This window comes from Suncus etruscus, chromosome 1, assembly GCF_024139225.1.
Source record: "Suncus etruscus isolate mSunEtr1 chromosome 1, mSunEtr1.pri.cur, whole genome shotgun sequence".
NCBI lineage: Eukaryota > Metazoa > Chordata > Mammalia > Eulipotyphla > Soricidae > Suncus > Suncus etruscus.
The window spans coordinates 159,438,133-159,464,912 of NC_064848.1; the positions used below are offsets into that span (position 1 = coordinate 159,438,133).

Consider the following 26,780-nt stretch of genomic DNA (forward strand, 5'->3'; position numbering starts at 1 on the left):
ATGAGAGGCTAGGGCTGAAGGTGGAACATGGTTTAGGGATACATTTTCAGCACCCGTTGCCCAATGCTAGGTTCACATGCCCTCACTTGGTGCTGGGTTTGGGGTTCTCCCTGCCTTTCTCCACCACTGTGCCAGAGCTCCTGCCTGAGGGATCAAGTTTCATAATTCCTGGAAGGCCCCAGTACATGCTCCCCACCCGGGGATTTCCTCCTTGGCCTCTGCACCTCTTGCTCCGGAAACAGCTACTCAGGTGGTGGGGTGGGGATGTGGAGGATATAAATGACCGAGGCTGAGAGAGGGTCATTTGCAGCGCACCCCAACTCCCACTCCAAGGCTGCAGAGCCAATGTTGTTAGTCCTGGACCTCTGAAAACCTTACCCAGTGAGTCTTCCTGCTTCCCTGGTTTCCTTCATCTGCAAAACTAAAGCCATTCCTTTCCGAATTGGTGTGAAGATGAATGTGTTCCTAAAGTCCTTAAAGCCTGCAGATATGCAGCCTGTCCTCAGTCAGTTCAGGTCCATTTATCCAGCAGGAGCAATTTTGTTTTGTTTTGTTTTTTGGGGGGGTCAAGCCGGCAGCGGTGCCCAGGGGTTACTCCTGGTTCTGCGCTCAGAAATTTTGTTCCTGCCAGGCTCAAGGGACCATATGGGATGCCAGGAATAAAACCTGGATCCATCCTGGGTTTGCCACGTGCAAGGCAAATGCCCTACCACTGTGCTATCAAGCACATTTTTTATTATTTGTCATTCACTGTAACATATGCAGAAATAAAGTATATAGTTTGATGGGCTTTCATATTTATATACACCCCTGTAAACATCAGTCAAATGAAGATAGAGAATAACTTTCTGTCCCTTCCCCTATGATTAGAGGGGGGAACGTTAGGGCCACAGGTAGTGCTGGGTGAGCAAGGGGTCTACTCTTAGTTCTGTGCTTGGAGGTAGTGCCTGGCACAGTTCAGGGGATTTTTCTGTGCCACAGATCAAACCCAGGGTTTGGCGTGCAGCTCTTGAGCCCTTCAAACTATTATCTCCTATGGTTAAGGATTCACACCTGGCTCTGCACTCAGAAATTGCTCCTGGCAAGCTCAGGGGACCATATGGGATACCGGAAATCAGACCCAGGTTCATCCCCAGTTGGCTGTGTGCAAGGCAAATGCCCTACAGCTGTGCTAACTCTCTGGCCCTGGTTAAGGATTCTTAAAGTAAATGGAGGGGCCCAGAGAGATATCTCAAGGGGCTAGAACACATGTAGGGCCTTGGGTTCAACCCTTTGCATTATAAGGTCTTCAAGTTCTACTGGGCTTGACCCCTAAGCACAAAGCCTAGAGCTGCCCTGAAGAGCTGCTGGGGGGGGGGGTGGCAAAAAAAGATCAAGAAAGATAGGTTAAGGCATTTGACTTACACATGACAGGCCCTGGTTTGATCCCGACATCACATATGGTCCCTTGACTAACACCAGGAGTGATCTCCAGTGCAAAGACAGAACTAAGCCCTGAAGACTGTTATAAAAATCCCAGAAAGAGGTACCGGAGCGATAGCACAGCGGTAAGGTGTTTGCCTTGCATGCAACCAACATAGGACCAACGGCAGTTCGAATCCCAGCATCCAATATGGTCCCCTGAGCCTGCCAGGTGTGATTTCTGAGCACAGAGCCAGGAGTAGTCCCTGAGTGCCACCGGGTGTGACATCCCTCAAAAAAAATTCTAGAAAGAATTTTTAGTGGTGGTGGGGAGGCTGCATCTTGTGTGCTTGCTTTGCACATAGCTAACTCCATTTTGATTCATGGTATTATATGGTTTCCTGAGTACTTCCAGTGGCCCTTTGCCACTCTCCTGCATAATATTGTTTTCCCCAACCATGGCTTAAGGAATGCCTAAGTGAGAAGAGCTCCTTAGCAGGCGCAGTACTGACCCTGCGAAGTCCTCCCTGTGACAGACACGTGCTCTAACAGCCATGTCTTCTATCACCCATCTCCAAGCCCAGGAGTAGAAACTGAAACTCACTCGGTTCCCAGCATGCATCATTTGGCAGCTGAGGGGAGTGAGCCTCAGGGTACTGGAACACCATCAACCGGCCCAGGACCTTGCATGTAGCTCAGGGCCCTCTGGAGCCCCTCACTCATGCTCAATTTACTCAGGGCAATGAGTAAGCAACCCTTAACCCTCTGCCCTGCAGGTCTCCTGTGTTCGCATGCTGGGGCTGCTCTTGCTGGTCTTTGCCAAACATCAACATTTGCCTTTTATCCAGATCCTCTCTACTAACTCCACTCCCACCGGCCTCTTCGGCTATTGGGTAAGGACTGCACTGTGAGGCCTGCTGGAGCCTAGGCCCCAGAATGGGAAGGGCGCAGGTTTCAGAGCTAGACATAAGGGAATTGGGAGGACCTGAGTCATGCCTGGGTCAGTGCCTGCTTTCCTTCACCATAGGACCTTGGCATGGTGGGGACCTCGGGCAAGGATGAGCTGGGCTCGGGCTGGAGAGGCTGGAGTGATAGTCCCCTGCCAGGTTCCACAGGAAGGGAGCCCCTCACCTCCCTCTAACATCAGGAGGGGAAAGAGAGGTGCTTCTCTCCCTCTATCACCTTCTTAGGGGAATAAAGGGGGTGTTCACATCTGCATGAAGCTTTACGGCTACTATGTCAGCATCATCAATTGCCACCTGCCCCCCCACATGACCAACAATGACCAGCGGCTGGAGCACTTTGACCGAATCCTGGAGATGCAGAATTTCAAGGGGCTTGATATTCCCAACATTCTGGACCATGAGTAAGCATGCAGTTGTGAACTCTTGTCCTCCCCTCTCCCCTAGGCTCACCTGATTAACTCTTATCTCTAGCCTCAGTCTCAGCCCTGCTCCTATCTAGTTGGCCTGTGTTTCTCCCTCCTCTAAGCATCTTTCCAGATGCCCATCTGGTCTGCTAGCTAGCTTTGCCTTTCCAGGGCTTGTCTTAGCCCCTCTGTTGTGTTATAAAGCCCTGGACTCTCTTGATCATCCCTGGACAGGAACCTTGTGCCAATGGAGAGGAGAGAATGATGGGGTAAATACTGCTCACCATTTACCCTCCGTCCCTCTGGGATGCTCTTGTTCTGAAATGGTGGGTACACACTAAGAATAGTTCCACTGGGTCTATTTCATCCCCTGATTTTCTCCTGGCATCTGATCCCTAATCCCGGGAGCTTTCAGCTCTGCAATGAACCCTGGAGTAAGTCAGCCCAAGCTATCTGTTACTCCTCTGCCCTCTGCCCCCATCCCAGCATTCAAACCGCCTCCCTTTCTTCTAAAGCCTCATTCTCTGGTTCGGCGACATGAACTTTCGGATCGAGGACTTTGGGTTGCACTTTGTTCGAGAAGCCATTAAAAACCAGTGCTACAGTGACCTGTGGGAGAAGGACCAGGTAAAAAGCGGCAAGGTGTGGGGGTGGGACAGTGTTGATTGGAACTCGCAGGGGACTCCGCTTCACTTGGGCTTTTCCTTTTCCAGTTCCCCAAGCAGGAGAGAGTCCAAGAGCACTTTGCAGTGGGGGCAGAACAGCCAGTCCTACCAGGACTGGGGCTTTCCCTTCTGCTGCTGGGTGTGGAAGTAGGATGAGGACCTGAGTGTCCTTATCTGAGCCCTCTCACATGCCTGTGCTTTATACCCCAGCTTCATTACCTACTGGAAGTTCAGCTGCCACCCCTTGGCAGGGACCTCCTTACCCCAACCTCCTATCTGTTGTCTTTTTGTTTTTGTTTTTGTTTTGTTTTGGGTCACAGCCAGCAATGTTCAGGACTTATTCCTGAGGCTCTGAGCTTAGAATTCAAACCCAGGTTAGCCATGTATAAGGCAAGTACCTTAACTATCTGTGCAACTCTCCCAGTGTCTTTCTGAAATGCACAGCCCAGTCCCAGTAGTCCAAGGTCTGGGAAATGGCAGCAGCTGCTTCCCCTGGGACTGTAGAAAGATGTTTGCAACAGGACTAAGCTGCTTTCAGGGGGTGGATGGGGGTGGTGCTGAGGCGCCTGTAGAAGTGAAGAGGTACTGCCTGACCCTTGGCCCCCTGGAGAGGGATGTACTGACCCCTGTGCAGAGTGTTTTGTGGACATTGGCTCAGGGCTGCTGGGAGACAGTACTATTCTTTTCTCCACAGCTCAGCATGGCCAAGAAATGCGACCCACTGCTCCGGGAGTTCCAGGAGGGCCCTCTGCTCTTCCCGCCCACCTACAAGTTCGATAAGAACTCCAACAACTATGACACCAGGTGAAGCCCACTCCACTGTAGGTTCAAGGGTAGACCGTGTGGCATCAACTCAGAGCAGATGTGTGAGGAGATCAGGACTAGATATGGCCATTGCCTGTCAAAGGGGCGCCTCCCCAGTTTCTGAGTTGCTGACTGCCAGAGTTGTCCCAGAGTGTCCTGAGGACAGGGGAGGAGTCAAGGCTGTCATGAGGGGCCAGGGAGGTGGGGTGGGAGGGGTTGACAGAGCCAGGAGAGGATGGGGAGGCAGATGGTTCCTGACTTTGGAGGAACTACATTTCAACATTTCGACAAGAAACGCTCCCCAACTTCCCACATGGGGGCAGAAACCTTAGCTCAGTCAGTCACCAACAGGAAGTGTCCCTGCATCCCTGCCCCAGCCTGCATGCAGGCCAGGGCATATTTACAAAGAAGCAGTGAATGGAGGTTTCTCTGGCTGAAAGGTTCAGAGACAGTGAGCTGGAAGCACACTCTGTCTCTTGTCAGTTGTATGGCCTAGACAGGTTTGATTTGATGATTTGGGGGCCACACCCAGAGGTGCTCTCAGGGCCTACTCCTGGCTCACTTCTCTGATTTGTTCTCAGTCATGCTTGGGAACAATATGGTGATGGGAATTGAACCCAGGCTTTCTGCATGCAAGCATACTCTTGACCCTTTGCGCTAGGTCTCCAGTGGTTGGACAAGGTATTTAGACTCACTTTTGTCATTATAAGTGAGGATGACAACAGTGTTCACCTCCTTTGAGGAGGGGGTTGATACTGAATGAGAGTTACAGCTGTGGAAACTACTTTTGTTATTTTTCTGTTTGAGAAGGTAGGGGTTGGGGGCCCGGAGAGATAGCACAGCGGTGTTTGCCTTGCAAGCAGCCGATCCAGGATCAAAGGAGGTTGGTTCGAATCCCGGTGTCCCATATGGTCCCCCGTGCCTGCCAGGAGCTATTTCTGAGCAGACAGCCTGAAGTAACCCCTGAGCGCTGCCGGGTGTGGCCCAAAAACCAAAAAAAAAAAAAAGAAGGTAGGGGTTGGACCACACTGGGTGGTGCTCAGGACTTAGTCTAGGCCAGTGATGGCTAACCTTTTTGAGCCTGAGTGCCCAAACTGCTGCACAATGCCAGTCTGGCCCTGTTGCCAGGTGAGCTGCAAAGCAGACACTGGCACACTCGCCTCCCACCGCACCGTATATCTTAATTGCGGACCCCTTCCCGTGTGCCAGCTGCAAGGCCTTCGAGTGCCACCACTGGTACGCATGCCATAGTTTCGCCATCGAGGCTCTAGGCTTTTCACTCAGGGATCACTCCAGGGGGGTTTTAAAGGATCATATGGGTTGTTGGGATTGAACCCAGGTCAACCACGTGCAAGGCAAATACCCTAACCATTGTACAGTATTACCAACCCCATTATCACATCTCTATAAGAAGATGAGAATAAGGGGCCAGAGAGATAGTGTAATGTGTAAATGCCTTGCCTTGCATGTGTCTAACCTCAGTTCAGTCATTGGTACCCCATATGATTTCCCCAAGCCCTCCAGGAACAGTTCCTTAGTGCAGAGCCAAGAGTAACCCCTGAGCAACTGTCGGATATGGTTCAAAATCCAAGACCAGAGGAAAAAAAAATAAGAATACTTCATGAGGTAATCCTCAATCCTCAAACTTGAGCCTTAGGCAGAGGAACAGGGGTTACTGGCACAACTTGTCAAGAATTCTTCTCCAAAGGTAAAAAGATCTCTTTGGGGCTGAAGAGATAGTACAGCAGGGGAGCTGGAGTGTGGATGATAGCACAGTGGCAGGACATTTGCCTTATATGCGGCTGACCCAGAAAGGACCTGGGTTCGGTTCCCAGCATCCCATATTGTCCCTCAATTGTCCCCCAAGCCTGCTAGGAGTGATTTCTGAGCTCAGAGGCGGGGTAACTCCTGAGCGCCACCAGGTGTGGCCCACGAGTGAGTGAGTGAGTGAGTGAGTGAGTGAGAGAGTGAGTGAGAGAGAGAGAGAGAGAGAGAGAGAGAGAGAGGAGAGAGAGAGAGAGGAGAGAGGAGATAGAGATAGGAGAAGAGAGAGGAGAGAGAGAGAGAGAGGAGAGATGAGAGGGAGAGAGAGAGAGAGAAGAGAGAGAGAGAAGAGAGAGAGGAGAGAGAGAGAGGAGGAGAAAGAGAGAGAGAGAGACAGGTTGGACACTTGCCTTACATACAGCTAACCTAGGTTTGATCCCCAGAATCCCATATAATCAGGGATCCCACTAGAGAGAGAGAGAGAGAGAGAGAGAGAGAAACAGGTTGGACACTTGTCTTACATACAGCTAACCTAGGTTTGATCCCCAGAATCCCATATAATCAGGGATCCCACAAGTGATCCCTGAATGCAGTGAGTAACTCCTGAAAAGAGAGCTCTTCATTTGAAAGGGGATTTGTTCCACCTAGAAGGGCTGATGAGGGTAGAGGGACAGTCTGAGGTTGGAGTAGCAGGTTTCACCATGGCCAGGATGGGTAAAACTAGGAACTGCTGGCCCAAGGCTGGGAGTGGCAGTGTCCTTACCAAGGAAGGGAGGAGAAACTGAGTCATCTCAGGAATGTGGGGCAAATGGAGAAGGATCATAAGTAGGCACTAACATGAGAAGAGGCCATGAAAATTGACACAGGCCCAGCCTGGGCCGCCCAGCACCCAGAAAGGAGGTGAGAGGGCAGGTTGCAGCTGGCCAACTGGCTTGGATCTATAGCTGTAGGGAGACTGCCATCTCCACAGCCACCCTCTGGAAACAATGGGGCAATTGGTAGGGAGTGAAGTACACCTCTTGATTTCAGAGCCCCACTTACCAGCAGGAAAAGAGCTACTGACGTGCTAAAGAGATAATACAGCAGGTAGGGCACTTGCCTTGCAACCAGCCAATCTGGATTCAAACCCTCAAGTACCCTGGAGGATTCTCTGAACCCTGCCAGGAATGATCCAGGAGCATAAAGCTAAGAGTCAGCCCTGATCACAGCCGAGTGTGACCCAAAAACCAACCCCCCCCAAAAAAAAAAACAAAAAACAAAAATGAAGCCGGAGTGATAGCACAGTAGTAGGGTGTTTGCCTTGCATGCAGCCAACCCAGGACCAACCCGGGTTCGATTCCCAGCATCCCATATGGTCCCCAGAGCCATAGCGATTTATGAGTGAAGAGCCAGGAGTAACCCCTGAGCACCCCTGGGTGTTGCCCAAACCCCCCTTAAAAAATAAAAATATAGGCCCGGAGAGATAGCACAGCGGTGTTTGCCTTGCAAGCAGCCGATCCAGGACCAAAGGTGGTTGGTTCGAATCCCGGTGTCCCTTATGGTCCCCCGTGCCTGCCAGGAGCTATTTCTGAGCAAACAACCAAGAGTAACCCCTGAGCACCGCCGGGTGTGGCCCAACAACCAAAAATAAATAAATAAAAATATAGAGAGAGAAAGGCGGGCCATGTAATGAGATGTCCCTTTGTAGGCCACTAGGAGATTGACTGTTGCCAGAGTGAGCCAGGTTCAGGCACTCAAGTTGGCAGGGCTGATTCTAGATGGTGAGTTTCAGAGGCATTGAACAGTTTACTCAGCTGGTGTTGAGGGAACTGGCGCTCAAGACAGTTTCCTGGACTGTGTAACTCATAGGACCTCAGTGCAGCAAAAACAAAACCAGGATCAGGACATCAATGTCTTGCCAAAGAGGAGACTCAGACTTAATTTCACATGTTGGATATAGTCCACATGATGGTTGATATGACTTAGCATGTACCATGTACCAGGCGCTGGACTCTGGGCTTTGCCTACCATATTTTGTTTCCTTGATAACTTATCCTTATCCTCCTTTTTTTTTTGTTTTGTTTTTGGGCCATACCCGGTGATGCTCAGGGGTTACTCCTGACTATGCGCTCAGAAATCGCTCCTGGCTCAGGGGACCATATGGAACACTGTGGGATTGAACCGAAGTCAGATACATGCAAAGCAAACACTCTACCTCTGGGCCACCACTCTGGCCCCATATCCTTATCTTCTGTAGGCAGATAGTTTTTGACAAATAAAGAAACTATCTCATTACCTAAGCAAGATAGTAACAGTAGGTGGTGAAGCAGAAGTTTGAACTAGAAGGCCTACAGTGATAGTACAACAGGTAAGATATTTGCTTGCACATGACTGACCCTAGTTTGATCCTCAGCACTCCATATGGTCCCCTGAACTTGCCAGGAGTGATCCCTGAGCACAGCCCCAAATTTGAACTAGAGTCTGACACCAGACCCATGAGCTTCCCCTCGTCTGAATTCAGGAAATGATGGCATGTCTGGACAGAAATGGGCCATTTGATGAGGGCAAGTATAACCCAAGTGCTCTGGGACCAGAGCCATAGAACTTAGAACGTAGAATAAGAGGTGTTATGTTTGCCTTGTACACTGCTGACCTGGATTCAATCCCTGGAACCCCATATGGACCCACAGCACTACCAAGAGTGATCCCTGTATGTTGAACTAGGGGTAAAGCCTGAGGACTGCTAGGTGTGGCCCCCAAACTAACAACAACAATTAAAAAAATACAGTTGTATTCCCCAACCTCCCATGAATAGAAAGCTCATGTCAGTCAGTCAGACTGCTAAGCTGGTTGAGATATCTGCATTAGGAAGCCTTTCCTGCCCCATCTCACTCGGCATCTTTCCTGCTCTGTGCAGCCTTACTTCTCACACAACATGCACTTTTAATGTGCCTTAGTGAGATGCTGGTTGCCTTAGTGCAGGCAGGAATCTGACCAATGACCAGCATGTATTTGAATTGGGAACCTGAGAAAAGACCAGACCAGGAAGAGAACTCCAAGGACTGGAGCACAACTTGGATGCTCAATTCCTGGTTTAGTCCCTGAGCAGCACTGCAAGTAGTAAGTACCCTGGCACTGCCAAGTGTTGTTGCCAAAAAGAGCAAAAGGAGGAAATTGGCTGTATAAGAAACAGCCAATGTAGTAGAGGGGCTCAGCACTCCTGAGCAAAAGAGATCTAAATAAATAGCATCAAATCCACAAGTTGGCCTATTGGGGGTTCCAGAGCTCTTCACACTAGTGGAGGAAGGTTAAAGAAAGACAGCTGAAGCCAGAAAGGGTCACAGGTGATTGCCAGGGAAGCAGCAATTTGCCAACCAGTGGCTCAGAGGAGAGGCGCCCTACAAAGCCACATCCAGCTGTCCGAGCAGTTGTAAGTGAAGATGTCAGCGACTTGTCCGCAGCTTTACCCAGCGAAGCTGTAATGAGAAACGCAGCCAATGTCGCTGGGAAGGATGGCTGGACTGGGGGTGGGGGATCCTTTACATGCCAGGGATTGGGAGAGGATTTTCATACAACTGATACGAACCCCACCAATTTCTGTGAGGCTCTGGCAGAGGGTGAGTCCCTATCATCAGTTCAGTGTAATACTTAAAATCTATCTTTACTATAGAAGCTGAAGGGGAAAGTGCTTTTGCCTTTTTTTTTTTTTTTTTTTTTTTTTTGCTATTTATGTTATATACTGTGGTTTACAAAGCCTTTAATAATAGTTTCAGGCATTCAGTGTTCCAGCACCACACCCACCACTGGTATTAGCATCCTTCCCCGCCCTCCCTGTGATCTGAGTTTCTCTCCCTCCTTTCCCTTTCCTACCTCCTTAGTAGGTAGTAAGTAGTTTTTAGAAAATTGTTATAGTTTGGGGCCAAAGCAATAGTACAATTGCTTTGTAGATCTGCAATTGCTTAGAAGATAGTTTGCCTTACACACAGCTGATCTCCATCACCTATATACTCCCGTAAGCACATTAGAAGTAATCCTGACTGCAGAACCAGGAGTAACCCCTGAACACTGCTGGGTGTGACCCCAAAACAATAAAAACCAAAATTCTTATAGTTTGAGTCAGTAGTGTTTTGATTTTTACAGTTTCAATGTACTCAGTTACTTCTAAGCCACAAAATCATTCGTGACCCTAGACTAGTGCCATTATGTTGGCTTCAGTCTACTTCCTCACTCCCGTGGCCCCTAGGAAAGTACTTACAGGTCCAGAATGGAACAGTCACCACACTGGAGTCAGTTCAATTGAATACTTTTGGTTTTTTGTTTGTTTGTTTCTCACCCCACCTTTCTACTTTTGTTTCTTTGCAGTGCCAGGGATAGAACCTGTAGCCTCACATACAAGGCACATGCTCCACACCCCTGAGCCACACCCCTGCCTGCTGGTTCTATTCAGTGAATTGGGGGGGGAGTTATTTTTTATTTTGGGGGGCCACACCCGGTGACGCTCAGGGGTTACTCTTGGCTATGTGCTCAGAAATTGCTCCTGGCTGGGGGGACCATATGGGATGCCGGAGGATCGAACTGAGGTCCGTCCTAGGTCAGCAGCGTGCAAGGCATAGGGCCTATTATGCTATCCCTCCAGTGAATTTTTATTTTGTTTCTGAGCCGCACTTGGCAGGCTTGGAGCTTACTCCTGGCTCTGCTCAGGGGTGTCCTGGTGCTCTTGTGATGTTTGGAAACTATATGTGGTGCTGGGGTTTTTAACTTGGGTTGGCCACATGTATGACAGGCACCTTACCTCCTATACTCTTAAAGCCCCTATTTTAAGGGATCCCTATTTTAAGGCCAGAGTGATAGTACAGCAGGTAGGGAGGGCATTTACCTTGTTCTTGGCCAACCTAGGTTTATCCGGCATCCCATGTGCTCTCCCAAGCACTGCCAGGAGTAGTTCTTGAGGACCACCAGTTCTTGCCTCCCCTCAAAAAATCCCAGGTAGGGGCCGGAGAGATAGCATGGAGGTAAGGCATTGGAGGTGCCTGCCAGGAGCAATTTCTGAGCATGGAGCCAGGAATATCCCCTGAGCACTGCCATGTGTGACCCAAAAACCACACACACACACACACAAAAAAAAATCCCAGGTAAAGCCCCATTTCAATGGGCTCATCCTGAAAGAATCTAGGGACCTGGAGATAGGACAGTGGTTAGCACACACACAGACAGGCCTGGAACTGCAAGACATTTTTTTCCATTTTGGTTTTTGGAGGCCACACCCTGTGCCGCTCAGGGGTTACTCCTGTCTATGCGCTCAGAAATCGCTCCTGGCTTGGGGGACCATATGGGACGCCAGGGAATCGAACCGCAGTTTGTCCTAGGTTGGGGCCAGCAAGGCAGATGCTTTACCGCTCCACGGTATCACTCCGGCCCTGCAAGACCTCTTGAGCATGATCATGTACAGCTTTGGAGGCACCCTAGCATCTCTAGGTGGCCCTGGTGGTCCCTGGCACCACAGAGCCCAATTAGCATTATATTCACAGGTCCTAGGATCAGTACTGCCACCTAGTTAGTTGAGTTTTTCCAGGAGTGGCCACCCTTATAAAGAATTTTACAGAGCTGCTTGGTTCTATTTTTCCCAAAGTAGAGACATACTAATGTCCAGAAACAGTTCTTGCACTCAGTCATGACCACCCAGCTGAAAGCATTAGTGAGGCCCTCTCCTAGGAGTAAGACAATTCTGGAGGCTGGAACTTGAGCTCAGAACCTGAGGGGACAGTAGAAGAAATAGGCAAGCATCTAATTTCCACCTTGTTGGGAGACCTCTTTAAACATCATTTTTCATAGGAGAAAAGTGTGACCTGTTAACAGGTTGGTTAGATGGACTAAAACTCTGAGTTACCTGTTACAGCAGCTAATAGCCAGATTGGCCCTATTTTTAGCTTATTAAAAATGGAGAGTTGGGGAAAATATAAAATCACTGTATCTAATCTCATTGGCCTAGAGCAGACACTTTGCCTGCAAAGGCTTAGGTTCAATCTCCAGCGCCACATGATCCCCGGTCATTGGCAGGAGTAGCCCCTGCAGTTTACTGGGAGTAACCCTGGAGTACCTCTAGGGCTATACCCATGTGTTGTCGGGCTCACTCCTTGCTCTGTGCTAGGGATACTCTTAGCAGTAGTTGGAAGGCCATATGTGCCTCTTGGGATCAGACCCAGACAGCTGCATGCAATTGCCTTTCCTGATGTACTTACTGTACCTCTGACTTTGGGGTTTTGTTTTTGTTTTGGGGGCCATATCTAGAATGCTCATGAGTTACTCCTGGCTCTGCACTCAGAAATCATTCCTAGCAGGCTCGGGGGACCATGTGGGATGCCGGAGATCAAACCCAATTTGATTGTGTGCAAGGCAAATTCCCTACCCACTATATTATTGCTCCAGCCCCTCTTTTCATTATTTCTTGTCTAACATGTTCCTTGAGGTCCTTCGTCCCATTTAGTCCCAGCTGCTTGACATGTAATAAAGTAATGCTCAGTAAATCTTGGTTGAAAGGATGCGCACTTCAGGCCAGGGAGATGGCTTAGAGGGCGGATGCACATGCTTTGCATATGAGAGGTGCATATTGCATCTCCAGGACCACGTGCCTCCCCCCCCCCCAACCTTGCAGTGAGCTGGAAGTAACACCCTGCACTGCTGAGTGCTCAAATACAAAATAAAAAACTGGGCACAGATACATTATGTTCAGATTCCCAGTGATAAGCCTGTACTGGCTGTGGAAAAGGAGGAATGGGAGACAGGCTGAGGGGTATTGAAGGGGAAGAAGACACTGTGGTCAGGTCCTGGGTGGGTCTTTATCGACAGCAAGTGCAGGCCCTTGACCATGAGAGGGAAGTTTGGTGGGGAAATGCACTGTGAAAGGGAGAGTGGTGTGGCCTGTGGTTCATGGCTGTAAGCACTGTTGGCCCTGACTATACCAGGTAGATGCCAAGGTCTGGCACCTGTTGTCTCTGGTATGAGAATACTGAGCTCACTTCAGAAAAGTGAGGGTTCAACAGCCCTGGGAGCCCTTGGGCAGATGTCTTTTAGCTGGTTACTGCCTTCTGATTCTTCATTTAATAGGCCTTAATTGATTTAATCCTCACAGTGACTCTTTGAAGTACTATTATCACACGTTTTTTTTTTTTTTTTGGTTTTTGGGCCACACCCCATGGTGCTCAGGGGTTACTCCTGGCTGTCTGCTCAGAAATAGCTCCTGGCAGGCACGGGGACCATATGGGACACCAGGGATTCGAACCAACCACCTTTGGTCCTGGATCGGCTGCTTGCAAGGCAAATACCGCTGTGCTATATCTCTCCCGGTCCTTATTATCACACTCTTTTTTTTTGGGGGGTCACACCCGGCAGTGCTCAGGGGATATTCCTGGCTCCAGGCTCAGAAATTGCTCCTGGCAGGCACGGGGGACCATATGGGATGCCTCGAACTGATGACCTCCTGCATGAAAGGCAAACACCTTACCTCCATGCTATCTCTCCGGCCCCTATTATCACACTCTTAAAGCTGAAGAAAACTCAGGCTTGGAATGGTGACGTCACTTGCCCAAGGGAACACAGCTTAAAAAAAAAACAAAAACTGATGTATTAAAGTATATGGAGCTGGAAAGATAGCATGGAGGTAAAGCATTTGCCTTTCATGCAGAAGGACAGTGGTTCGAATCCCTGCATCCCATATTGTCCCCTGTGCCTGCCAGCGGCAATTTCTGAGCATAGAGCCAGGAGTAACCCCTGAGTGCTGCCGGGTGTGACCCAAAAACCAAAAAAAAAGTATATATTGGGCCAGGAAATTAGCTAGAGCACATGTTTTCCTTGTGGGAACCTTCAGTTCAATCTCTAGCCTCACATAGTCCCCTCCAAATAAATAAGTAATGGGCCAGAAAGATAGCTCAAATGGCCAAGCCATGTGCATTATGTGTGTTCCAGGTTCAATTTCTTGTACTACCTGTTCCTTTGAGCATCATAAGGTATGACTCAAGAAGAAATCAAGGGGCACAGGCGGTAGGACATTTGCCTTGCATGCGCTAACTTAGAATGGACCTAGGACGATTTGATTCCCCCAGCATCCCATGTGATCCCCCAAACCAGGGGCAATTTCTGAGCACAAAGCCAGGAGTAACTCCTGAGCATCACTCTGTGGTCCCAAAAAAAAAAAAAAAAAAAAAAAAGAAGAAAACAAAATTCAGGGCTAGAAAGATAGTACGTGTTAGGTCACTTGCTTTGCATGTTGCTGACCTAGGTTCTATCCACAGCATCCTCTGTGGTTTCATGAGCCAGGAGTGATTCCTGAGTGCAGAGCTAGGAGTAGGCCTTGAACACAGCGAGATGTGGCCCCAAAACAAAACAAAAAAGGACTAATCAAAATTCATTAATGCCTATAAACCAGGAACAAGGTAATGGAAGCGATGCATATATTTAGGGATATAGGGATTAAGAGGAGGAACACCTGTGCCATTTGCACACTTAGGCCATTCTCCACCAAATCTTCAACCCAGAATTAGTCATTGTTTTTCAGAGCCCTCTACCACTGAACTACATTCCTAGCCATTTTCAACAGTCCATTCTCCCCAGGTTTCTCCTCAATCCTCTTCCCCTGAGGCAACCCTTCCTTAGCAATCACAAACCCCTACCAGAAGTGGGCAGGTCTGACTATCAGGGAAAATTAGCATTTAGTCCTGGGAGAGGGTGACATTGTACTATCGTTTATCCCAAGCATTTTATCTTTTTTTTTTTTTTTTGGAGGAAAGGGAGTGCTATTAAGCCATACCTATTGGTACTCAAACTTGTTCCTGACTTGTGCTCAGAAGTGACCCCTATTAGTGTTCAGGGGCTTATATGTGGTAGTAGGAATTCCATCCAGGGTCACAGGATTCAGGGCAAGCACATTAACCTGTACTACCTCGGCCATGCCGTCTGGGTTTTTTTGTTTGTTTGTTTGGGGTTACACCCAGGGGTTACTCCTGGCTCTTCAATTAGGAATCACTCCTGGCAGTTTTGGGGTCCAGATGGGGTTCTGGAGATTAAACCCAGGTTGGCCACGTGTAAGGCAAGTGATTTACCTGTTGTCCTCCCCATCTTGTTTTGAAGCCATGCCCGTGCTCGGGATCATGCTGTCATGGGTTTGCTGGCCTCCTATATAAACAGATACATTCAACTTGCTGAGCCTTTCTTCCAGCCACCTCAATGAGTTTTTTTTGTTTGTTTTTTTTTTTTTTTAAGTTAAAAAAGGCTTTCTTGGGCCCAGAGAGATAGCACAGTGGCGTTTACCTTGCAAGCAGCCGATCCAGGACCAAAGGTGGTTGGTTCGAATCCCAGTGTCCCATATGGTCCCCCGTGCCTGCCAGGAGCTATTTCTGAGCAGACAGCCAGGAGTAACCCCTAAGCACCATGGGGTGTGCCCACCCCCCAAAAAAAAGGCTTTCTGGGGGCCGGCGAGGTGGCACTAGAGGTAAGATGCCTGCCTTGCAAGCGCTAGCCAAGGAAAGATTGCGACCACGGCGTCCCATATGGTCCCCCCAAACCAGGGGCAATTTCTAAGCACTTAGCCAGGAGTAACCCCTGAGCATCAAACAGGTGTGGCCTGAAAAAAAAACAAAAAAAAAGGCTTTCTGGGGAGCGGTGGCATAAGTGATAAGGCCATATGGTCCCCCAAGCCAGGAGCAATTTCTGAGGGCATAGGCAGGAGTAATCCCTGAGCATCACTGGGTGTGGCCTGAAAAATACAAACAAACAAATAAAAGACTTCCTTTGAAGGTACTGAGAATGAGAAGATAAGAAAGGGAGAGAGTATAGGCCCAAGAGACAACACAGGCTTCTCCAAAGGTGGAGAGAGTGTGAAAATAGGAAAGTCCAAAAATCAAGAAGGGCAATGCAGGTGACCTGTGCATGTGGACACCAAATTCATGGGCCTAGCAAGGGAGCGCATGAGCACCCTCAATGAGGAGAGTGAGTTTGTGGTGTTTGGTTGGGGGTTTACAGATAGATGTGAAAACATGCCATGTGTTAGGCTCTGTACTAGTGCAAAGGAGATTCAGGAGACTCCAAGAGCCACCCCTTGCCCTCAGAGCACCCACACTGACTGGCAGTGCTGAGTCGGAAGGAGAAAACTGCAGCCACTGCAGTTGTGGAAGTACTGGTGTAAAATGCTGCAGAAGCAGAAAGGAGAGAACAGAGATGGCTCTGGAACAAAGCCACCGGAAGTGGGCCTCTCCCAGGTGAAGAAACTGGTACAAATTGTATATACACTGCAAAAGTAAAAGAGAATCGCTAGAATAGGAAACAAGGTCGCCTAGGAACATCAGCCTTCTGAGCACCTTAGGAGGCATTCTTGAAAGCTAGAGCTGTATTTTGGAGTCAGCAAAGAATCCTTAAAGGGTTTTAGGAATCCAGAAAAGTAGTACTTTTGTTAAGGCACTTGCCTTGCATGTGGCTGACTTGGGTTCAATCCCCAGCACCACTTATGGTTCTTCAAAACCTCCAGGAGTAATCCCTAAACACAGCACATTATCCTGGGGTAATCCTAAACACAGCTAGATGAGGCCCAAAACCTCAAGGGAAAACAAAAGGGATATATATGTGTGTGTGTGTGTGTGTGTGTGTGTGTGTGTGTGTGTGTATACATATACATATATATATACATATACTTATACCCAGTGATATACCCAGTGATGGCCCAAAACCTCAAGGGAAAACAAAAGGGATATGTGTGTGTGTGTGTGTGTGTGTATACATATACATATATATATACATATACTTATACCCAGTGATATACCCAGTGATGCTCAGGAGACTATGTGTTGCTGGGGATAAAACCCAGAATTCCTTCATACAAAGCATGAACTCAGCCCATTGAGCCATCTTCCCAGCCAGCCCCTCAAAGTTTGTCTTGTTTTTTTCTTCTTAAGATACACTCAGTGGGGCCGGAGAAATAGCATGGAGGTAAGGCGTTTGCCTTTCATGCAGGAGGTCATCGATTCAAATCCCGGTGTCCCATATGGTCCCCCGTGCCTGCCAGGAGCAATTTCTGAGCCTGGAGCCAGGTGTAACCCCTGAGCGCTGCCAGATGTGACCCCCCCGCAAAAAAAAAAAAAAAAGATACACTCAGTAGTGTTCAGGGTTTACTCCTGGCTCTGTGCTAAGGGATCATTCCTGGGAGGGCTCGGGACCCACTCATGAACTGAAGATGGAATCTGGTTAGACCACATGCAAGATAAGTGCCCTCCTTAAAGGTTTTAAAGAAGGAAATCATGGGGCCGGAGAGATAGCATGGAGATAGAGCATTTGCCTTGCATGCAGAAGGACGGTGGCTCGAATCCCAACATCCCATATGGTCCCCCAAGCCTGCCAGGAGCGATTTCTGAGCGTAGAGCCAGGAATAATCCCTGAGCGCTGCTGGTGTGACCCAAAAACAAAAACAGAAACAGAAGAAAAAAAAGAAGGAAATCATCTGGCCAGACCTTATGGGGGTTGGGGGAATTTTGCCTTTTTTATTCCCTAATTTTTGGCCACACCAGTGTGCCAGCTCTGTATTAGCAGTGGCTCCCTGTGCCAGGAATTAAACATGGTCAGCTCTCTGCAAAGCTATCTATCATCTTAATTCCCCATATTATCACTTTGACCATACTATCAAGGTTCATTTAAAGTAAGGGGGAAAAACCAGACAGTAAGTGTCCTTCTCTCAGAACACAGGGTATCTGGATTATAGTAGCTCTTAACACCTTCCCAGTAGCTTCCTGTGTTTGGCTGTTGAAAACAGGTCCTATCTTGGGGCAACTCCAGTGGCCTGGAAGAGGAAAGTCCTAATGTCTCCAGGGACTGTACAGACTCTCCTGCTTCTCAGAGAGGCTGGGAGATGAAGAGCAGGTGGGAGCTCTCTGGGTTGACTCTTGAGAACAAAGAAGAATAGCTAGTTATTTACAGAGCTGATCTGTTTGTTTATTTTTGCTTTGTTTTGTTTTATTTTTTGGTTATGGGGCTACAGAACTTAATCCTGGCTCTTTAATTCAGGAATCACCCCTGGTGGTGCTCTGGGGATCAAATCAGGATGAGCTTCATACAAGGCAAGCACCTAAAACTTCTGTACTATCTCTCCAGTCCCAGAGAGCTAATTTTGTAGCAAGTACAGGACTACACATTTTTGTGATTTATCTCAAATGATGATTATCTAATCCTCAGCAACTGCATGTGATAGATAACTTTTTTTTTTTGGTTTTTGGGCCACACCCCATGGTGCTCAGGGGTTACTCCTGGCTGTCTGCTCAGAAATAGCTCCTGGCAGGCACGGGGGACCATATGGGACACCGGGATTCGAACCAACCACCTTTGGTCCTGGATCGGCTGCTTGCAAGGCAAACACCGCTGTGCTATCTCTCCGGGCCCACTTTTTTTTTTAATATGGAATGCTTCACGAATTTGCGTGTCATCCTTGCACAGGGGCCACGCTAATCTTCTCTGTATCATTCCAATTTTAGTATATGTGCTGCCGAAGCGAGCACAATAGATAACTTATTATCTTCACTTTATAGATGAGGAAGTCAAGCTGAGACCTAGAGGAGTTGCCACTTAATTAAGAGCATGACTGTTTTGGGCCCAGAGAGAGAGAAAGAAGACTCAGTGGTCCATGTTTGCATGCAGGAGGCCCAGTTCAGCCCTTTGAGTGGGTCACTTAAACACAAAACTAGAACAGTCCCTGAGCTCACTGGGGTCTGGCCCAAAAACTAAAACCTAAAACAACACATTCTGTGGCCATAATGACAAGAAACTTGGCTCTGTACCCACAATACTGCTGTAACTTGGGGAAAGTGACTTCCCTGCTGCACCTATAGAGTAATCAATGATAGGGTCATAGTGATAGCACAGCAGGTAAGGCTTTTGCTTTGCTGGTAGTAACCCAGGTTTGATTCCCACCATCCCATATGGTCACCAGAGTTTGCCCGGAATGTCCCCTGAGCATAGCCAGATGTGGCCCCCAAAAATACGTAATCAGTGAATGGTACTAATCACAGGCATGCACTGAGCATTCCCTGAATGCTTTCCTTTGTCTTTTTTTTTGGGGGGGGGGTTGGGTTTTTGGGTCATACCCGGTGGCGCTCAGGGGTTACTCCTGGCAGGCTTGGGGGACCATATGGGATATGCCGGGAATCGAACTGGGGTCCATCTGGTGTTGGATGAGTGCAAGGCAGACACCCTACCACTGTGCTATCACTCTGGCCCCCTCCTTTTTCTACCCTTAGATATTTAGTAAAGAGGAAGCCAAATTTAAGTTCAGGTCTTTCTACACCCAGACTACAAACCTCAGCTTCCTTCATCTATTGCTTTGCATTGGAATATTCACAGAATATGGGACTGAGTCCCGGCATGCTCAGAATTTTAAGGGACACCCTCTGACCCACTACTACTATGCAGTTCTCCAACTCCAGTCAGGGGTCTCATGGCCACTAGCAGAGCCTGATGTTAGGGACTTAAGCAAACCTCATGCCAATATCTCCTGCCAACCCTTCTTTTCTCCCCATTCTTGCCTTTCTTTATCCCCAGTGAGAAAAAGCGCAAACCTGCATGGACTGATCGCATCCTGTGGAGACTGAAACGGAAGCCCAAGGATGATCCACACATCTCTAGGCTGCTGGCTCCCCACTTCTCCCTGTCTCAGAAGAGCTACATCAGCCACATGATGTACAGCATCAGTGACCATAAGCCTGTCACTGGCACCTTTGACTTGGAGGTGAATGTGCAGGCTGCCCTACCGGTAGCAGAGGCAGAACTGGGGGCCAAATCTCCGAACCCACAGACCCAGGTTCTGTCAGCAGATCCCCTGGGGAGACCGTAGAGACCTGATTGCCTTTCCTGGCAGGTCAGGTATCCCAGCTCATCTTAGGAGCTGTTGATGAGCTGTCTGTCAGACCCATGCTCATACCTTGTGTAAATAGGTTTCCATTTCCTCCTGCTGCTGTCCCTGGGGGCTAATGAATTCCATTATGTTTATTGCCTATGTTGTGTAGTAGGACTTTTATTCATCCTAAACCATGTGGATCAGGTTACTAAGGGACCTCCCACCATCCTTGTCTCTTACTGTCTCATGACCAGGATGCTCTGTGAGGCCACTGACTGCCCTCATCCTTCATTTCTACTTGATGCCTTTTATACTGTTAAATCCCTTTGCCTTCCTAGCCTTTCTCACTAGAGTGCTCCACTCCTCTGCAAAGCTGAATTTAGCCTTTGGGTCAGGAATTCTGGAGGCCTGAAGGTTGCCTTCTAGCTGCTGTTTTCATTCTTTTGGCTGGGATGAATGTTGGGGTGTAATGCAAGCCCAGCACCTCATACTTGTGAAGTATGTGTTGTTCATGGCACTATTGCCCCATCCGCTACCTGGCTGGGTTATGTTTTATTTTTGTCTTGAAGCCACACTTGCAATGCAAAGGGATTATACCCTGCTGCATGCTTGGCGATTGTTCCTGGCAGAGGAGACTGTGCTGCCAAGGATGGAACCTAGGTCTCACATCTGCACTGTGTATATTCAGTCCTTTGAGCCATCTCCCTGGCCTTCCCACCTGGCTTCTTAAACTATTTATTTGTTTGTTTATTTATTTATTTTTGGTTTTTGGGTCACACCCGGCAGCGCTCAGGGGTTACTCCTGGCTCTACGCTCAGAAATCGCTCCTGGCAGACTCGGGGTACCATATGGGATGCCAGGATTAGCACCACCATCCTTCTGCATGCAAGGCAAATGCCCTATCTCCATGCTGTCTCTCTGTATTTTTTTTAAATATAAATTTGAGGGTCAGCATGGCAGTATTCAGGGAGGATCACTCCTGTCAGGTTCAGGGAACCATGAGAATGCCAGGAATAGACCTGGGTTGGCCACTTGCAAGGCAAACACTCAACCCACTTAACTCTCTAGCCTCCTCATTAAGCCATTTTACAATCCCCATACTTTCCTCACCCATTCTTTCCTTGACCCCACCTCTCCGCCAGGACCAGCTATCCTGTGATTATCCTTTATAATACCGTGGCCTTTGTCTTTCAGTTGGCCAAAATATGACACCATGGGTTACCTAGCAAAGTGTCCTCTGCCCCCTCCTCTGAGTGCCCGTTTCCCACTGCTGACCCTACATGCTGGATGGGCAGAGTGTGAGCATTCATCTTGCTTTATGGTCCCAACTCCTTCCCCTCCCTCATTCCCCTGTAGCTGAAGCCACTGGTGTCTGTGCCCCTGATCACGCTGACGCCCGAGGGCTTGTGGACCTTGGAGAATGACATGCTGATCAGCTACACCTTGACCTCAGACTTCCTCAGCAGCCCCTGGGACTGGATTGGATTGTACAAGGTGAGGCGGCAGGCATGATGGGTAGCCCACCAGTGATACCCTCTGCCTTAGTTATCCTGGCTCTGGATACAAAAACTGAAAATATCTTCTGGAGTCCACACCTTGTGGATAGCTGCTGGAGGGTGGGGCAGGCAGACTGTGGATGGCCAGAGGATTGAGACCTGCTCTCCCTAGATTATCTCTTCCTAGAACACTGACCAGCCAATTCCTCTCCCACAGGTGGGGCTGCGTGACATTAATGATTACGTATCCTATATCTGGGTTGGGGACAACCAGGTCTTCTGCAGCGACAGGCTGAACCAGGTATTTGGCCCTTCCTAAACTAGGCATTCCCCATCTCCAGTGTACCTACCTGCCTTTGGGAAGAGTGGAGGGCCAACTTAGGGTGTCACTGGGCTTGGGATCCCATTCCTATCTTTCCTTCCCCTCCAGGTCTACATCAATATCAGTGATATCACAGAGACTGAGGAACAGTTTCTCCTCTGTTATTACAGCAACATCCTCCGCTCTGTAGTGGGGATTAGCAAACCTTTCCAGGTAAAAGCTGGGGAAGGGGAAGGTGTAGAGATTACAGGACTCGATGCCACCATTGGTTTTCTTGAGACCACAGGCCTAGTAACCAGCCCATACCATGGAGCTGCTCCATTCAGGGGAGGGAAGAGGTGGGAGAGCCTGCTTGAGCCCCATGCATGTGCATGTGCTCACCATCTATCCTACCCCTGCAGATCCAGCCTCGAGCCTTCATGGTGGCAGACACGTTTAAGGACCAACTACAGAACTGACCCAGACAGAATCTGGGGCATAGGCACAGCTGGCAGCCCGCTCTGCATACCACAGCCAAGCGAGTGGGGTGGGGGCACCCAGCTTGCCCCAGAGGAGACAGCAAGTAGCCTTAACCTTCCCAAGGGAGTTCTAGACACTCCTGCGCCCTCTCCAGTCCAGCTCTCTTGCACAGGATGCTTAAGCAATATAGGTTTTTGTTGCTGAGATGTGCGTGAAACCAGCTAATTTGTCAACATGGAAGACCTGGTTACAGCTCATTGGATGTGGGAAGGACACTCCAGCCTGCAGCTCATTTCTTGACTTTGCACATATGTACCTCCCGTCCTGCCCCAGCAGGTTGGCCAGGTACATTACCTCATCTGGCACGGACCTGCATTCTTGGCATGCCATGGAGGCCTGCTGGGAGGAGGGGATGCTCACATTTGTACAGGCTCCATGGACTAGTTGGCGCCATCAGCACTGGGTTCCAGGAGCCTTGGCATCATCTTGCCTATGCCCTGAGGAGGTGGCCAGAGGGTCGTGGATCCCTCCTTTGAGCAGAACATCTCAGACGGCACAGTGGAAGGACCCTCCGCCCAGGCTCTCATGTCAGGGTTGTCAGGTGGATGAGTGTCCTAGGACAGCCCAGTACAGCCCTGCCCCATGGAAATTGACCCAGGAAATTCTGGGGCCTAAGCAGAAGACTAGTCCTTAGTTCACTGATGTTGGTAGGACTAACTTCTGACCTCCATCCTGCCCTCTTGTGAAAACGGTTGGCAGGTGGAGGAAAATTGTGTCAGGTGTCTTCCAAAGGGTGATCTTTGCCTACTGCAGCTCATCTGCCTTTTCCTGGCCTGCAGCTATTGTAAGGTATTGCCTCTCTCTGAAGCCTTCTGAGACCCAGAAGTGAGGGCAATAAGAAAATCAAAAAATGGTAGAGAATCTGGCCTGGGAGCAGGAACTTCAGGGAAGATTTCCCAGGTGCTCTATGGGTATAGCCTGACCTTACTCTAATGACTTGCCCCAGCCTCTTATGACTCAGTGGTCCTCCTTAGGTATTCCGGCTGCCATGCCTGTTCTATGACCTAAGATGAGGACATGCCCATTGCTTTGCTGCTCTAAGCCACCTTGGAAGTCTTGTGTACTGTTGAAAACTTATGCCATGGGGAGCCATGGCTGTGCTTGTGATTGTTGCACTGAAGAATAACCAGCACCACAGCCTTCCCACTTGGGTATGGCTAGCTCTGGCGGCGCTGGGAGAGGCACATACTGGAAGCCTCTTTCATTCTTAGGGCACATGATGTAAGCCTTTCCTAAACTTCAGGAAGAGATTAGACTGTGTATGAGTGGCAGAGAATGCCTGGATGGGACAAAAGGTTCTGGGGTTTTGTGTGCTTTTTGGGCCATACCTGGCAGTGGTTGGAAGCTGTTCCTTATTCTGTGCTCAGGAGTGACCCCTGGCAATGCTCAAGGGACAGTGTACAGGATGCAAGGCAATTACCTTAACCCTTGAACTGGAACCCCAGTTCCAGGCTAAGGATCTAAAATTGTGTCTGCCCCCGTTGATCCTACCACTTATATTCAAGGTCACTTAACTTATACCATGCTGCTAAGGGTTTTTTTTTTTTTTTTGAGCCACACCCTGCAGTGTTCAGGGGTTACTTCAGGCTCTACACTGGGGGCTGGAGAGATAGCATGGAGGTAAGGTGTTTACCTTGCATGCAGAAGGACTGTAATTTGAATCCCAGCATCCCATATGGTCCCCTGAGCCTGCCAGAAGCGATTTCTTAGCTTAGAGCCAGGAGTAATGCCTGAGCACTGCTGGGTGTGACCCCCCCAAAAAAGAAATCGCTCCTGGCAGGTTCAGGGGACCAAATGGGATGCCAGAAATCGAACCCTGGTCCATCCAGGTTGGCCATGTGCAAGGTAAATGCCCTGCTGCTGTGCAATAGCTCCAGCCTCCTAGATGGGTTTCTTGGCACAAGCGCCTACTCCATGTCCACTGGTTCATTCCTCATTACTTATAATCCCTTGCATTTTAGTCTGTCCTGATCCCAAGTTAAAATATCTAAAAACCTCTCCCCAGAGGCCCCACTCTGAAGCTCCCATGGTAACCCCTGTCCTTGTCCCCTACACCTAAGGAAACTGAACTCTCTACCTTACCTGCCTTGTTCCTTCTCATGTACCCCACTATCACAGAAGCTGCACTGGTACCTTTCATTTAGCAGATAGAAAAGGGGCTTGAGGGGCCAGAGCAATAGCACAGAGGGTAGGGTTTTTTGTTTTTTTTTTTTGCCTTGCATGCAGCCAACTAGTTTTGATCCCCAGCATCCCATATGTCTCCTGAGCCTTCCAGGAGTCATTTCTGAGCATAGAGCCAGGAGTAACTTGAGCGCTACTGGATGTGGCCCAAAAATAAAAATATAAAGGGGGCTTCAGGATGGAAGTGATGGGTGATACAGCTGATGTACAGCATGTGCCAACCTGGCTTGATCCCTGGCATTCAGTATGGTCCCCTGAGTTTACCAGGATTGATTCCTAAGTGAAGTGCAGAAGCCAGCCTTGAGCACTGCTGCATGATCCCCCCAGAAAAATAAAAGTTGGATGGGGCGTAAGCCCAGTGGTGGCTTAGGAAAGCTGAGCTCAGAACAATGCTTCCTCTGAAGTTACACAGGCAGTTGTGAACTGAAAACAGGAATGGAGTTTGAATCAGTTTTATCTACTCACCATGGAGTCTTGTCTGCAGATAGAAATAATGTATTTACCTCTTCACAAAATTATTGTAAAATTTACTATAAAAATAAAACTACTGGATACTTACCTTCTCATTCTGATTTATTGTAACAGGCTGGATCTTGACTCCAGGGGTTTCCTATTTCTCTTGCTTATAGGCAATAGATATAACCTCCACATGCCCAAGTTTTCCCTTTGGATTGAGGAGGGGTTCTCCCTAACAGCATACAGCAGTGGACCAGAGAAATAGCACAATGGATAGGACACTTAATCGTACACGCAGCCAGCCCTCATTTGATCCCCTGCATCCTATATGGTCCCCCAAGCACTACCAAGAGTGACTCCTGAATGCAGAGTCAATAGTAACCCTTTTGAGTATTGCCGGATATGGCACCTTCCCCACACCAAAAACAAACAAACAAAAAATATGTGCTCAGGGCCAGAGAGATAGCATGGAGGTAAAGCTTTTGCCTTGCATGCAGAAGGACGGTGGTTCGAATCCCAATCACATATGGTCCCCCGAGCCTGCCAGGAGCAATTTCTGAGCGTGGAGCCAGGAGTAACCCCTGAGCGCTGCCAGGTGTGACCCAAAAACAAAACAAAACAAAAAAAAGTGCTCAAGAGGCCTAGTATTCAGGGCTTTGGTGCTGGGGATTACCCATCTGACCACTCAAATGGTGTTTGGGGCCTCAGAGCTTCACCCTCCAATGTAGATGGAACCATGTAGTCCGAGGAATAGAATGGGGATCAGCTGTGGGCAAAGTAATTGCTTTAACCCTTTTACTATCTCCCGGCCCCTCCCTTTAATTCTCACATCCCTACCCTGCCTCTGTCTAGGAGGGCTAGTCCTACAGTGACTGAAGGCGGGAAGGGGCAGGAGCCATGCTCTCCCTCCTTTCAGCCCCAGTCAGGATATGGCCACTCTGGGCCCAGCCCTGACCCCTTGGGTGGAAACAGGAAATATGTGAGACTTGGTGTGCGCTGGGTCTCTGTGCCTGGCTCCACAGCTGATAAGGCTATTGTGTGGCTGCCTGGGATGAGCCTGCCCTGGATGGATGTGTTTCCCAGAGGAAGGAAGGAAGCTTCGCTGGCCTTTCCTGGGCGGAGGAAGCTGTGCCGAGGGAAGGGTAGGGTGCCTGGGGGAAGATGCCTGCCTGGCTTGTCAAGGTCAGCCAGCCCTCTGGAGGGCAGCCCCTCCTGTGCCAGGCTCTCCTTCTGGAAAGGTCAATTTCCCCTGTCCACTTCCCCCTTCTCACTTCCTACAAGAAATAACTGGAGTCTGAGGCCCAAATCCAGGCCAGGAAAGTGTCAACTGTGATTTAGCAACAATAAAGGTTAAAAAAACACTGGGAACATTGGAAGGGGGATCTGAGGCTGAGTTACAAGTGGAGTGGACAGAGCTAACACTGTCCACAGCTAAGGAAACTGGGGTCACCCTCTCAAGTGTACTCCACTCAGAAGAAGGTACCTTAGAGGCCCGCCTGCCTGTCTAAGGAGGTTAATCTCCTGCTCTGGCCCCTACAACTTCAGTTCTGCTACTATAGGAAGAAGCAAAGCTGGTCTTGGGCTTGAGAGATAAGCATTCTGTAGGGGTCCTGTCAGGTTAGGGAGGAATGTGCCTTTTGAATTTCGGTTAACTGTTTTCCAACGGACACAAACAAGTGGACTATAGGAGAGGCCCAACTACTGGGGGGAAAGACTTACCCTTTAACCTGGAGCCCTTGGTGGTCCCCTAGGATGGCTACAGCAATTCCTCTGGTTACCTGGGATAACAGGCATTTCCTCCATCCTCAGCCCTCCTCTTCTGCTCACCCGCTAGGCCAAGAGGCCTTCCAATCAGACCTGGGCTGCTCCAGCTGTGTCCTGAGGCACTGGACCAGACACATCCCTTGGGGCTGGAGTTGAAGCTGAACCAAGTTGCCATCCCAGCGTGAGACCAGATTCC

The 26,780-nt window shown here is 49.1% G+C and overlaps 1 protein-coding gene and 1 non-coding gene across 3 annotated transcripts in view; one reads left to right on the forward strand and one right to left on the reverse strand.

Moving 5' to 3' along the window:
- Window positions 1-23,377, forward strand: part of INPP5K (inositol polyphosphate-5-phosphatase K) — a 29,560-nt gene extending 6,183 nt beyond the window's left edge. The window contains exons 4-12 of one of the 2 annotated variants that reach the window (XM_049782552.1): window positions 2,178-2,294; window positions 2,592-2,767; window positions 3,286-3,397; window positions 4,130-4,239; window positions 19,552-19,738; window positions 21,203-21,340; window positions 21,560-21,643; window positions 21,773-21,877; window positions 22,066-23,377. In XM_049782552.1, coding sequence (XP_049638509.1) covers window positions 2,178-2,294; window positions 2,592-2,767; window positions 3,286-3,397; window positions 4,130-4,239; window positions 19,552-19,738; window positions 21,203-21,340; window positions 21,560-21,643; window positions 21,773-21,877; window positions 22,066-22,122 — 1,086 coding nt within the window. In that variant the 3' untranslated portion in view covers window positions 22,123-23,377. The remainder of the gene's footprint in view (window positions 1-2,177; window positions 2,295-2,591; window positions 2,768-3,285; window positions 3,398-4,129; window positions 4,240-19,551; window positions 19,739-21,202; window positions 21,341-21,559; window positions 21,644-21,772; window positions 21,878-22,065) is intronic. The other variant, XM_049782561.1, reaches the window with a different exon arrangement.
- LOC126026274 (U6 spliceosomal RNA) lies at window positions 18,406-18,512 on the reverse strand. The gene has a single exon (XR_007501599.1). It is a non-coding gene; the product is annotated as a U6 spliceosomal RNA (small nuclear RNA).
- Window positions 23,378-26,780: the final 3,403 nt, after the last annotated feature.